At 56.7% G+C, this 13,195-nt stretch overlaps 2 protein-coding genes across 4 annotated transcripts in view; one reads left to right on the forward strand and one right to left on the reverse strand.

Moving 5' to 3' along the window:
* TG (thyroglobulin) overlaps nucleotides 1-13,195 on the forward strand; it is a 228,179-nt gene that overhangs the window by 131,404 nt on the left and 83,580 nt on the right. The gene's annotated exons all lie outside the window — the stretch shown is intronic.
* SLA (Src like adaptor) overlaps nucleotides 4,537-13,195 on the reverse strand; it is a 35,716-nt gene continuing 27,057 nt past the window's right edge. For all 3 annotated transcript variants that reach the window (XM_066379556.1, XM_066379557.1, XM_066379555.1), the window contains exons 6-8: nucleotides 11,130-11,261; nucleotides 7,052-7,184; nucleotides 4,537-5,428 (exon numbers count right to left, since the gene is read on the reverse strand). In XM_066379556.1, the coding sequence (XP_066235653.1) occupies nucleotides 5,215-5,428; nucleotides 7,052-7,184; nucleotides 11,130-11,261 (479 nt within the window). In that variant the 3' untranslated portion in view covers nucleotides 4,537-5,214. The remainder of the gene's footprint in view (nucleotides 5,429-7,051; nucleotides 7,185-11,129; nucleotides 11,262-13,195) is intronic.

Here is a 13,195-nt window from a genome sequence, read left to right on the forward strand (position 1 = left end):
GTATTAGTGGAATCCTACGGGATTTGTCCTTTGGTGGCTGCCTTATTTCACTTAGCGTGTCTTCACGGTTCATCCATGATCCCTATTGCAGCATATATCAGAATTTCATGCCTTTTTCAGGCTGAAAAATATCCCATTGTGTGTGTAGACCACATTCTGTTCATGGATTCATCTGTTGACGGACAATGGGGTGGTGCCTGGCTTTTGGCTACTGTGACTAGTGCTACCACGAACATCGCTGTGCCAACAGAGCATTTTTGGGCAGGCGGGAGGCTTGGTTCCCTTTAGGAAGACGTCCCTGAGAGCCGGGTGGAGGGTGCATGCAGAGGGGCAGTGCTGGGGACCGTGAAGCAGCAAGGAGACCGTGAAGCAGCAAAGAGACCGTGAAGCAGCAAGGAGACCGTGAAGCAGCAAGGAGACCGTGAAGCAGCAAGGAGACCGTGAAGCAGCAAGGAGACCGTGAAGCAACACAAATTCGGGAAAGAGGGAGACCGCTGGGACCAATGCCTTGGACCTGCCGGCAATTCAAAGGCCAGAGGACCACCTCAGCTCTGTTCCAGCCTTCCTGGGGGCCCAGCCCTTGGTCCTAAGGAGGGTAGGGTTGGCGTTGTTTGGACATAACAGATGTCACATCAGCGTCGTCACCGTCCCCCTGCCACTCCGTCTCTCTCCCTCACGGTCCTCGGTCTCTGCTGCCCCGGGCATGAGAGCACCCTCCTGTGCACGGAGCTCTCTCCCCCCCTCTCTGCCTGCCATCCTCGTCCTTCAGGGCATCCTTCCAGACTTCTCCGCTGACACACCCCTTCAGTACGGGGTGTGCGGCCGGCACTTCTCTGCACGGCCTTCATCACGGTTCCCCACCAGGACATAATTGTCCCCCCTGCTAAGTCCGTCTCCCTCCCGAGACGTAAGCTTCAGGAGGACCGGGGTGCGTGTGCCCTGCTCCCCGTGGGCCTCAGGCACCCACCGCAGCTGTCTTACAATAAATGATGCATCAGGAACACAGGGGCGGGGGGTGAGCAGGGGAGTGGGGGACCCGTAGGCTCATCCATCCCCCCTCCCTCCCCTCTCCTGTGTTCCTTGCCCTTTATTTCGAGTTCCCTTCACTCTGCCCCTCTGTAGGGGTTCTGTCCTTGGGGCGGGAGTCTGAGCCAGATCCCCTTCACTCTGCCCCTCTGTAGGGGTTCTGTCCTTGGGGCGGGAGTCTGAGCCAGATCATCGCTCAGTTTCTGGAGCTGAGAGCAGACCTTCCTGACTTTCAGTGGGTCCCGGAGGCATTCCCGCAGCCTCCCAGCGCACCCCCACCCCCTCTCAGAAACCAGACGCGCAGTGGGACCCAGAAGACACCAAAAACACTTCCTAGTCGGCCCAGAAGGCAGAGTTCTCTTTTTAAAAATTCTGGAGAGTTTAGGTGTTTGGGGAAGTTCAGAAAGCGAAATCTGTTTGAACAAATGGTGGTGTATTTAAAAATAAACTCGCCATCTGGTTCAGTCATTCGGGAGCAGGTTTTACAACCGCTCCCAGAAGCCTCCGCGAGGCACGTGAGACTCTTTGGAATCCAGGGACAAAAACGCTTCACTACACTATTAGTAGCTCTTCAAGGTGCTCTGTGTTACCGGCCGAGCTTTGGGGAATGAATGGAAGTCGGTGATCTACCGCCAGGTAAAGGCCGGTTCCCAGTGTGTGTGGCAAATCCTGCAACGATTCATAACTAATGACAACACAAGAATGAACTCCCCTTGGCATACTCACAACTGGACACCCGCTTTTCCTCCAGCCTATATTTTATTATTTCCTGCATTCTTTCCTTCTTAACCCAAGAATATTTTTACTTTTTGTTACTTTTGTTCATTTTCTTTTTCTTTTGCTTTATTAAGCTTTTAGACCCAGAGAACTTTTACCCATTCTTTTGCAAATTGATTTCTAATGTTATTGCATTATTTTTAGAGAGGGTGTATTGGAGGATGCTGACCCTAGAATTTCCTGGGACTTACGCTGTGACCCGATGGGTTCTTTATCTGTGGGCAGGAAGGTCAGAGAGTGTCCCTAGAACCTGCTCCCCGCTGACCTGTTTATCTTTGCTCACTCCATCAGCTTCTGAAAGTTGTGTTAAGGAGTTCAAATAAAGTCACTGGTTTGTCTGTCTGTCCCCACAGCAGTTACTTAATATATTTTGAAACACACACTAGGTTAACTTAGTTCTATCCTGTGGCTTCCTCATGTGTTGTCCCTTTTGCCAATCACTTTTTGCCCTTCGGCAAAAAAAAAATATATATATATATTTTTTCCACCTAGATTTCATTTCACCTCAAAATTCAACAGGTTTCTCTTTCGTTCAGTGTTGCACAAAAGCATGTCCATCTCTTTATTTTCAAACTCTGCCGCCTCTTGTTCTAACCGTGGGTCAGGTAGACAGTGTCACGCGGGAATTTTGAAAATCCATTTTCTGCACCCCGGCCAGTGTTCTCTTGTGAAACTATGCACGAGACGATGTCACTCCCCTAATTAGATCCGTCCCGTGGTGTCCCAGTTCTCCTGGAATAGACCCTGCACTCCTTCCCGTCCCACCCAGGCCCTGCAGGAGCCGCCCTGCCTCCCTCCAGACAGCCCCCCACCCCTCACTCAGCCCCAGGCCCCCCCCTCCACCTTCAGACCCTTCCACATGCGGCCTAGCTCCCGCCTGCGGGAGTCACCTGCCGTCCTCACTGCCTCCGGTCTCCTTCCTAGATCTTGACGTGGCTGTGGCTTCTCTTCTTTTAGACCTCAGCTCAATGTCACCTTCCCCAGGGAGGTTTTTCCTGAGCCTCGGGGTAAACCACTCCCCTCCTGCTCACTCTCCAATCCGGCAGCCTGGGCAACTCTCTGCAGGGCCTGCACTGTCGCGAGGAAGCCTCCCTGTTTACTCGTGGTGACAAGCTCCGTGACCGCCGAGAGCCCGTCTGGTTCTCTCTGTGACAGCCCCCCGCACCCAGAGCGGCGTCTGGTCTGTCACAGGTGCCCCCAAAACTGTCGGCAGAAAGAACTTCTTGGGAGAACAAGCTGCAGAGCTTCCACGAAGTAACACGGGCAGGTGTCGAGGTGAGGGGGAATTTTCATCACCGTGGCGAAGAAGTTCTTTCTGTCCCCATCCTTCACGCCGGCCTTCCAGTGCGGCAGACGCTGTCCAAGTCGTAACACCTAAGCTGCTTAAGGCTGCGCTACTAACCGGTGAGGCTTTCGGTTCTATTTCTTGCTTCCGTCTCTCTTCTGGTTACAAGTTTATTTGAGAACTTGAGACCCACCCGGCTCGCCCAGGAAGCTCTCCTGACCCGCCAGGGGTTAAATATGTATGAGGTTTATTTTAATCAGGAATAAATACATGATTTAGCAAAATGTAATGCTTCCCCACTAAGAAACCCCTCCGAGGCCTCCCCACGCATTCCAAGCACATGAGTCACAACGGAAAACAACACAGAAGACACTGTTCAAACATCGGGGGTGCGCGGGGGTCACCCTGCCCCACGTCGGGCGTCCGTGTCCACGGCGCTACATTCACTTCCCACGCGTTGGCCGGTCCCTTTGAAGCGGCCCTTTGGGGTTGCCGAGGAAACCGCGGACGTCCTTTGTGTAAACACGCTGGAATCCGCTGATAGGGAAAACCGCGTTTGCGCCTCTACCCATGCGGCCGGCGCGGTGACCTCAGACGGACGGAAGGTGCACGGTGGGCAGGCAGACCTCTCAGATCGGGCAGCGCGAGGTACCAGGTCACAGGCACCCGTCCTCCCCCCCCCCCCGGACCCCTTTGCAGTAGGGGGGATGATGAGTCATGGGGATACAGGCAGGTCCTTTCCAGCAGGACGGTGGTCCTGGAGAGACGGGCTTCTCCTCCTCCAGGTCTCGACTACATTTCTCTCTCTTCTCTGAAGATGATGTCAGGCAGGATCCAGCCCGTCCAACTCCCATCCTTCCGGGGGCAACACTTTCACTCACGTGGAAGCCGGACCCTTCTCGGAATCAAGGACTTGGGCGCGTGAATTCCAGCCTATCAGTTTCCTTTCTTTCTTTGTTTCCTTTTTCTTCCCCCCAAAGCCTTCTGCCCTCCTCAGTCCAGACGAGCCTTCCGCTCTCCGAAGGTCCAGCTGGAACCTGGGCTTCTGGGCCAGGAACCCGCCAGGAGCCCATCTCTGCTTTAGCGCCCCACTTTCAGACTATTGTTTATATACTTTTCTCCTTGTCCCCGGGCAGCACCTCTGCCGGGCCGGGCCTCAGTCACGTTTTTCTCTTGCTTTTTGGTTTTGTTTGTTTGTTTTGTTTTTGACCAGACATCTTGCACAGGACGCAGCACAATGCCCCTCAGGCCGTCAGGAATAATCAATGCAGGCGTAGAGGCGAGGGTCTCAGCGCCCCCCAGAGGGTCTTTCTGCGCAGCAGAGCGTGGCTGGGACACGGGGGAAGCTTGTGCGGTTCCCAGCCCCACCCCGTGCTCTCCTGCCAGCAACGCCCCCCCTCCCACTGGCCTTGCCCCCCACAGAAGTCGGGAGGCCATCTCACTCCTGCCAGCAACGCCCCCCCCCCCACTGGCCTTGCCCCCCACAGAAGTCGGGAGGCCATCTCACTCCTGCTCATGCAGCTTTGGGATCAGGAGGTCACTTAGGAAGGTTAACGTTTAGTGTCACCGAGTTCCCTTGAAGAGAGAAGAGATGCGTACCAGAGGTCTCTCTCTCTCTCTCTCTAGACCAGGTGAGGAAGTTCCAGGCAGGAGGCCACGTGGCAAACCGGACCTTTGCCCAGGGCACCCCATTGGGCTCATCCTCCTCTCGGGCGTTTCTTATTCTGAGGTTTCCCTGCGAGCTCAGAGCATGACCACCTGGACGGCGTGTTGGTGGATGGTTCCTGTGCACTTTCCTGGGAGACAGCATCTGTCTTGCCCACAAACACGACTGGCACACACACATAGCACACAAGCAGGGCCCCTCTGAGACATCGCCCGACTGCATCGCATGTCGATGTGTCGTGAGGTCCCAGGACTGACCCGACGTCGGGGGGGGGGGGTCCCCCGTGTCACAGCGTGGAGAGAGAAGATGAGAATTTGAGTCTCAGGGCGCTTCTTCTCTTGGCGTCTGGGAGACGTGAGGTTCCCCCGGGGTCCAGGGAGCCACGCCCTTCTGCAGGACCCCGGGTGAGAGTCCGAACCTCTGCTCCTGTCGGGCACACGCCCAGGAGTCTGTGCTCGGGCTAGTCCTCAAAGTACGGCGGGGACGAGAAGAAGGAGCTCTTTCTCTTGCTCCCGCTGTACACCAAGGACATGCTTTTCTTCTTCCGCTCCAAGGGGGCCCTCTCGTCGCTGGTCAGGGACAGGTAGGAGGCGATGCTCTCCCGAAGGCCATAGCTGAAGAGGGACTGGTCCACGCCGAGTGGGTTCTCTGCTTCCTCGGGGTCCTCCTGCATTCTGTGTGTGAGGGCCAGGGGGGACAGCGGGGGGGGGGGCAGAGAGGGACAGCAGGGGGGGACAGGAGGGACAGCGGGGGGGGCAGGAGGGACAGCGGGGGGGCAGAGAGGGACAGCGGGGAGGGGAACAGAGAGGGACAGCAGGGGGGACAGAGAGGGACAGTGGGGATGGGGGGCACAGCGGGGGGGGAGGGACAGAGAGGGACAGCGGGGGGGGGAGGGACAGAGAGGGACAGCGGGGGGACAGAGAGGGACAGCGGGGGGGAGGGACAGAGAGGGACAGCGGGGGGACAGAGAGGGACAGTGGGGATGGGGGGCACAGCGGGGGGGGGGGAGGGACAGAGAGGGACAGCAGGGGGGGGAGGGACAGAGAGGGACAGCGGGGGGGGGACAGAGAGGGACAGCGGGGGGGGAGGGACAGAGAGGGACAGCGGGGGGGGAACAGAGAGGGACAGTGGGGGTGGGGGGCACAGCGGGGGGGGGAGGGACAGAGAGGGACAGCGGGGGGAGGGGCAGAGAGGGACAGCGGGGGAGGACAGAGAGGGACAGCAGGGGGGACAGAGAGGGACAGTGTGGGGGCAGAAAGGGACAGCGGGGGGGGACAGAGAGGGACAGCGGGAGGGGGACAGAGAGGGACAGCAGGGGGACAGAGAGGGACAGCAGGGGGGGCAGAGAGGGACAGCGGGAGGGGGACAGAGAGGGACAGCGGGGGGGACAGAGAGGGACAGTGGGAGGGGGACAGAGAGGGACAGCGGGGGCGGGGGGACAGAGAGGGACAGCGGGGGGGGGGCAGAGAGGGACAGAGGACAAGAGAATGAGAAAAGGAAAACAAAATAAAAGCCAGGTCGGAATTTCTTGAACTCATTACTCTAATTCTGCTTCTTCTATCTGCGGCTGTGCGATCTTAGCTAAATCACCTAACCTCTCAGAACCTGTTCTTAAATGACTAAAATGTCTAGCTGCAAACTTTCATGAACAATTTTTTTAAGATAGTTACAAGGAGGTACAAGGCTCATCCATCTCTCAGGCCATCTAGACCCCTCATTTTCCTTGAATTTGCCAATGGGATGTCTGGATCAGTACTTAATTAATAAGATAACCCACCACGCCCCACTGCACAGACCCCTAAAATGCTACCCAAGTAAAACAAACCAGTGGAAGATACCTTTCCCTGGTTAAAAAAACAAACGACACCACCTTAGGATTTTGCTGGTGTGGTCAAACTCTCTGGGTGAGTTTAGAATCATATTGAATTTGTACAAGATGTGTTTGTGGGTTACTCACTAAGATCCTAACCGTCAGGACAAGGCAGATGGCATCTCTCAGCTAGAAATTTTTCTGCTAGCCCTGAACGGGCACTCGAGAAGTGTTCGCAGAACTGGGGGGCCTGGAGGACCTGGCAGGGCGTTGCTAGGGTCCTGCCCCCCACTGCCTGGGGCCCGAGGCTGGTCTGCCTCCTAGGGGCAGCGGGCCATCGTGGGTCCGTGCCCGCTCAGCATGCCCACCGCCAGGTTTCAGCAGGACCGGCTGTAACTGGCCACGGTTCTCAGTCTCGCACACTGGTTTGGGGCTCACACGTTCGTGGAGGACACACACACTCACACACACTCACACTCACACATACCTGGACACCTGCTTCCAGTCCAAGGTCTTCTGGCGCAAGGTGACGGGTGAGTCGGAGGCCCTCCCTGCCGGGGCCGCCGTGCTCTGAGTGAGACAGGGTGTGGTCAGCACGCAGCAGAGGCCGTCGGCCACCTCTGAGGAGGGAAGCAGACAGCTGGTCAGTGACTCCGAGACGCTGCGGCCGGCACGGGGCGCGGGGCTGGGGGACCGTCCCACGCAGTTCCGTCCACTCTGGAGAAGCTCCTGTGTGCAGGGAGGGCTGCGTACAACCCCGACTCCCCCAAGGCACAGAGAGCAGCATTCCCTAGGGCGTGATGGGCTAGGGACATGCAGGAGGGAAGAAAGGCAGATCAAAAAAGAGAGAAAGGCACGGAGAAGAAGGAGGAGAAAAGCAAAGGTTCAAGGCAGAAGAGAAAAAGTGAAGAAACATCTCTCTCCTTGACCCTGGGCACGTGCACAAAGGGGATGAGCATTGAACACACCCGCTTCTTCTCGCGGCTGGGGTGATGTACCCCGAGCTCCGGGGTCCCCGTCTTTCCAGGAGTGGGCAGCCATAGCCTCCACCCTTGGCACCTTCCCCCTGCCCAGGGCATGGTCAGAAAGACTGATCCTGGCTGTGCTCGGACATTCTGATAGTGTGAGGAAATTCTGAGGGGGCTTCTTCGGGTGGAAGACCCCAGGGGGCAATGGAGTGGCCGAGGATGCCAGACGTAGCCGGCCTCCAGTAGAACCGAGCCACCCTGGCTCGAGCGGACCCGTCCCTGAGTTTTAGGAAGCATGCTATACCAGTGGGTGTCTCTGCCCCCCATCTTATTTATGGAGCTCTGGGGGTGTCCTCGCCAAAGGACAAGAGGAAAGTGTGGCCACAGAAGCAAAGCCAGGCTCTCAGAGCGTGGCAGTCCGTAATGCCTTGTGTCAGAATGTCCGCCCGCGTGGTCTCACGCCGAGAGATGGGAGACTGGACCCTGAGGTCAGAGGGAGCGTAATTGGATGTGAATCTGAAATAATTACCTGTCATGGGTTGGAAATTAGAGATGATCTCCCAGGTTAGGGGGTGAGGGGCCAAGTCAGACACAAAGACAAGCAGTCAGTGGGCAGCAGACAGCCCATGCAGGGGACTTTGTGACAGTCCTTCCTTAGAAAGGTTGATAATTAGGGTGAGCAGGAAAGTTTGGCAAAGTGAAAGGGCGTGAACGCCCGTCAGCACGTGACATAAGCCCGGCGCCGAGCTAGCCTGTCACACACATCGTCTCAGCGGGGCCCCTGTCACGGACCAGCCAGGACTCTCACACCCATTTTTGGAATCAGGAGACCTAGGATCCTAAGGTCCAGTCATCTGCTCAAGGTCCAGCAATGTGACCCAGGTCTGTCTCATGGCATCAGCGCCAAGCACTTGTTCTAAAATCAACTCATCAAACTCTTTAGAACGAGAGGCTCAGAAATCTGCAGTGAAGGAGCAAGAAATCCGACCCTGCTTCTGGGTCTGGACATACTCGTCCAATTGCCCCCAGTCCATGGAACTCTCTAGAACACTCATTCCTCTCATACCTCTCAAGGGCAACTCTACCGTCACGGGTCCCCTTCTCCCAGGATTTGTTTTTCTGGCCACACTTTAGACCCCATCTTGTCCCAACCTCTCCGTTCTTTTAACCACCACTGTGCATGGAATACTTCAGATGCCAGACTTTTCCACCCGTCATAGTTTGGGGGTCCTAACGACAAGCCTATAAGAGACATTAAATTTTTTTCTATTTATTTTAGAGAGAGAGGGCGGAAGGGAAGGGGGGAGGAGAGAGAGAGAGAGATACATCAGTTCGTTTCCCTTAGCTGTCTCATTTAGTCGTGCACCTAATTGATTGCATCTCATCTGTGCCCTGACCAGGGGTCAAACCCGTGACCTCTGGTGCACTGGGTCTACGCTTTATCCACTGAGCCACTTGGCCAAGGCCCTCTAAGAGGCATTTTATCCCCATTTTATAGATGAAGAAACTGAGGTTTTAAGAGGTTAGGTCATTTGCCCAAGGGTCCCAGAGTAATAAATATAAACGACCTATAACACAAAGGCGTCTGTTCTGACCTCTTCGTGCCCAATTGCTCTGATTCTCTGCCTTGAGGAAGAGTCTGACGGGAGATAAAAACTGGCCATGTTGTTTCCACTGTGGGGTCCTGAGAGCACAGGAAGCATTTCGGGGTTTCAGTTACTCGCAGGGTGCACCGATGGCCGCCATCGTCTACGGGTGGCCTGGCCAGGAGGCGGAGTGGGAAGCCCCGTTCCTGCCCTGTCGCATCGTCCTTGGGTGGTTTTGGCCGGGAAGCCGCGTGGACCGCTGCCCCGTCCATGAGGCCACCATTGCTGGGGTGGCCTCCTTCTCATGTTTGTGTTTGTCTATGCAAAACCAATGGTCTGCACACCTCTCGTATGATGTTATTAAAAGCCAAATACCACAACCAGCCTTTACTCATGATCGGCAGAAGCTGACAGTTTGCAGGACTCCCTTCCTCTTTCATTTTTAGCCAAGCTGCTGGGCTTTCGGGTATCACAGAAATAATGCTTGTGATCATTTATGCTGCGCCCGCTGCACGCCAGGCTGTGACGCCCGCATCTCACGAACTCGCGTGTGGAAGGATCACTAAGACGGGGGGTGGGGGGTGGCTGTTTGCATCCACCTTCTGTGACTGGGGAACTGAGTTTGGGACGGGTGGAGAGTTTGGTCCAAGGTCTCACAGAGCCCACAGCCAAGTGTGGGCCTGTGTCTCCCGTGGGCCACACCTCCTTCATGACCTGCGCTTCTCACTGGCCAGATGTGATAACCCAGGCCCTTGGGCTCCTGCTTGCTCCTGGAAATGCCCTTCAAGACCCCCACACCCTAAAGATCCTCCATCCTAAAGACCCCCTGGGGAGTGAGGCCAGAGCTTCTGAACCTGGAAGGGGGAAGATGCTGACAAAGTGAAAGGATTTCTCCTCCTCCCCCAGTACTCAGGGGAAGTGGGGGGGGGTCAGCTGAGGGACAGTGGGAGCCGCCGTTACGTGCTGACCCCCCAGCACCATGCAGCACTAACTCCATGAACCTCATAGCATCTCCGAGGTGGGGACTGCCTGCGTCCTCCTTACACAAAGAAAAGGAGGCAGAGAACTGAACAACTGAACAACGAGCCTCACATTGCCCAGGAGGTCTGGGTATGAACACAATGGTTCCAGACCCATTTCCAAAAACAAGCAAACAAACAAAAATGTAGCACACTTTCTACTGTTTCTTCCTTTCCCATAAGGTGAAATCCCCACTCTTGGCTTGGCATTCAATGGCTTTCCAGTCTAACTCAGATTTCCTCGTCTCATCCCACACTGTCTCATCCCCTGCATCAAAGCCATGCTCTGTGTCTGCCATCTCGGAGGATGACCCCCCCCCCCCCGTCCGGGTCAGCATGGAACATGCCCACCTCTCCCCGGGGTCCAGGAAGGACATACGAATGTGTGAAGCACTATCTCCAGGCTCTAAGAGCTCGTTGGGAAGCGCAGACTAGAACGCAGTTAGCGCGGCCCCAAGGCGGGGCGGGCGGAGTCCTGGGGGAACCTGGCGTCTGTGGGGGCAGAGACTCCCCACATGCCGTCCGGGAGGGGTTCCTCCGGGCTTGACGGCCCAGGAGGATTCTGACGTGCAGAAAAAGGGAAATGAGTGTCGTCTCAGAACACGGCCCGAGGCCTGCACACACACACACACACACACACACACACACACACACACCCGCCCCCGAAGGAAGTAGAGGCTGTCTGTGGCTGTGAATGCAGGGCCATCCTGGACTACTAGTTCTTTCCTCCACAGACAGATCCGGCGACCTTGAGATCAGTGTGTTTTACTTGCTTCTCGTGGCATTGGCAGGCGCCCTGGTGTAGCCTGAAATTTACAGCCTGAGTGAATGGGAAGAGCCCACGGAGGAGGCGGGACAGGCTGAGAGCAAAGTAAATCACCTGGCCTGTCTTGATGACCCAGGAGCTCCTAGGCTACACAGGAGGGCGCCACGGGGCAATTAGCAAAGGGGGCGGGGCTTCTCCCATCGGGTCCTGTTGGAGTGTTTCTTACCGGAATAGTGATTCACCAGGTCCTCCAGGCACTGGAAGGTGAGCCTCGGCGAAATGTAGTACCAGTTGTTGGGCAGGCGGAAGATCCGGTAATGCTTTACCTGCCGGTGTCTCACCGAGAGAGAGTAGAACCCTGTGGGATGGAGGGGACAAGTCAGTGGCTTCCTGTGTGTCCCCACCCCCGGGGGGGGGGATGGCAGCTGGCTAAGGAGCCCACCACCACGGAGGGGAGAGATTCTTCCAGCCCTGTGACACAACCGTGATGCTCAGACACAGACTCTTGTTTTGGAGCAGCGGCCACGAGCACCCCGTCAGCGGGGACGCCGCTCACTCCTTGGGGACCGCGGAGCGTGGCTCTCCGCAGCCATGCCGTGCCGCGTTCACCGGGCCCGCAGTGCAGGTTTAGGTGCAGGGGCCTCGTCTCTGCTTTGTGAAGGTAGCACGTGGGGGGCTTCCACAGCCTTTTGTGGGTCCTCCGGCTAAATGAAGCAGTTAGAGCCGGGGTGCAGCCACCGCTCAGGATCTGAGGTCGTCCTCGGGGTCTCCCCGAATCCACTCTCTCAAGACGTTTGTGCTGCCGTCTCGTCCCCGACCCACCAGTGCCACCACCGCTTTGAGAGGGCCCCACACTCAGGCCCCTGTTTTCTCGTCCTGACTCCCTCAGACTTAGGGTTGTTATTCTCAGAAATTTGGGGAAAGTGGCAGTTAAGACATTTTTCTGGGTCTCCCCCAAAAACATGTGAAATGTGTTATTTCTCCTTAGGCAGCACCAGTGATGACCCAACACGGGTTAATAAGAGCAGAACCGTGGGCGGCAGGCGCCTGCTCCTGTCCCAGCCTTGATCTTGCCCACATGGAAGTTGGAGAATTAGACTCAGGGCGCGTTGAAGGGCCCTTCCTGTGCCGTGTTCTGGGCTTCCCGGGCTGAACACGGTCAGGAGGTAGACGGAGGGGAGGGCCTTTGATCTCACCGAGTCCTTGCTGCTTGCGCTGGGCTGGACTCAGGGGTCTCCGAGCACCACCTCCATGAATTCTCAGAAAGCCTTGGGGAGCTCCTGTCCCCGGATACTTTACAGATGGAGAAACTGAGGCTCAGAGCCTCCGAGCGACGTGACCAGAGGGTTCGCAGCTTGGAAATGGCAGACGTGGGGTTGGACCCTTGTCCTGAGCACGCCTCCGGACTAGCTTTCTGAGGGGCGTCCCTGGTGTGGCCCCTAGGCCTGCCCTCAGAGTTGACCCGACATGTGTCTTCTGGTTGTGTCAGCGGGGACTTGCAGTGGGGAGAGGAGGTCAAGGGCGGCAGGTGGAAACTTCAGAGCACTTTGCATACCCAGGGGAGCGGGGCTGCCACCCCGCCCGGCCCCAGCCCAGCTGCAGAGCTGCCTGACGACATGTTTATTTTTAGGTCAGCTCGGACACCTCGAGCTGGGCTCTCCCGGCCTTGGCCACGCCAGCTGCGAGGCTCTGGGTCCGGGTCCCCTGCCTCGGGGACTCTGGGACTCGGGGACATGCTCAGGAAGTTTGCTTTGGCTTTGATCTTGCTTTTCTCCAGCACAGTGAGGTCGTTGAGGAGAAAGTTGTTACTGGACTATTTTTTTTTTAATACGTATAGACAGGGCCCCTGCTTCCCCACATCAGGCTGCTGCGGGGTCCCTGACACCCCACATAGTGTCGGCGCAGGGCCCCAGCACTGAGCAGCTCTGGCGCCTCAGAGGCGCTTGGAAAAGACGCCCAGGTACCCTGTTTTCTCTTCTCTGGTCGCGAGCATGCAAGAAGCAGGCCAGGAACTTGCAAAATATCTTCTGTGTTTAAACAGTTGTTATCATTCTTCCGTCGGCCGGGAAGGCCCAGGCGGGTAGGCGTCTGGCATCTGCCTGTTCAAGGGCAGGTGCTCCCTCCCTCACCCCGTGCCCAGCCCGTCCTCTTGCCAGTCCCCTGTGAGCGACAAGGAGACCGGGGACTCTTGCTCCCAACACAGCAAAGCCCCCCGTGGGCAGCTTTTACTGAACTGCTTACTGCGAAAGGATGTGAGGAAATTATAACGATGAGGACCGGAGGGACTTGATA

The sequence above is a fragment of the Saccopteryx leptura genome, chromosome 3 (genome assembly GCF_036850995.1).
Source record: "Saccopteryx leptura isolate mSacLep1 chromosome 3, mSacLep1_pri_phased_curated, whole genome shotgun sequence".
In the NCBI taxonomy this organism is placed as follows: Eukaryota; Metazoa; Chordata; class Mammalia; order Chiroptera; family Emballonuridae; genus Saccopteryx; species Saccopteryx leptura.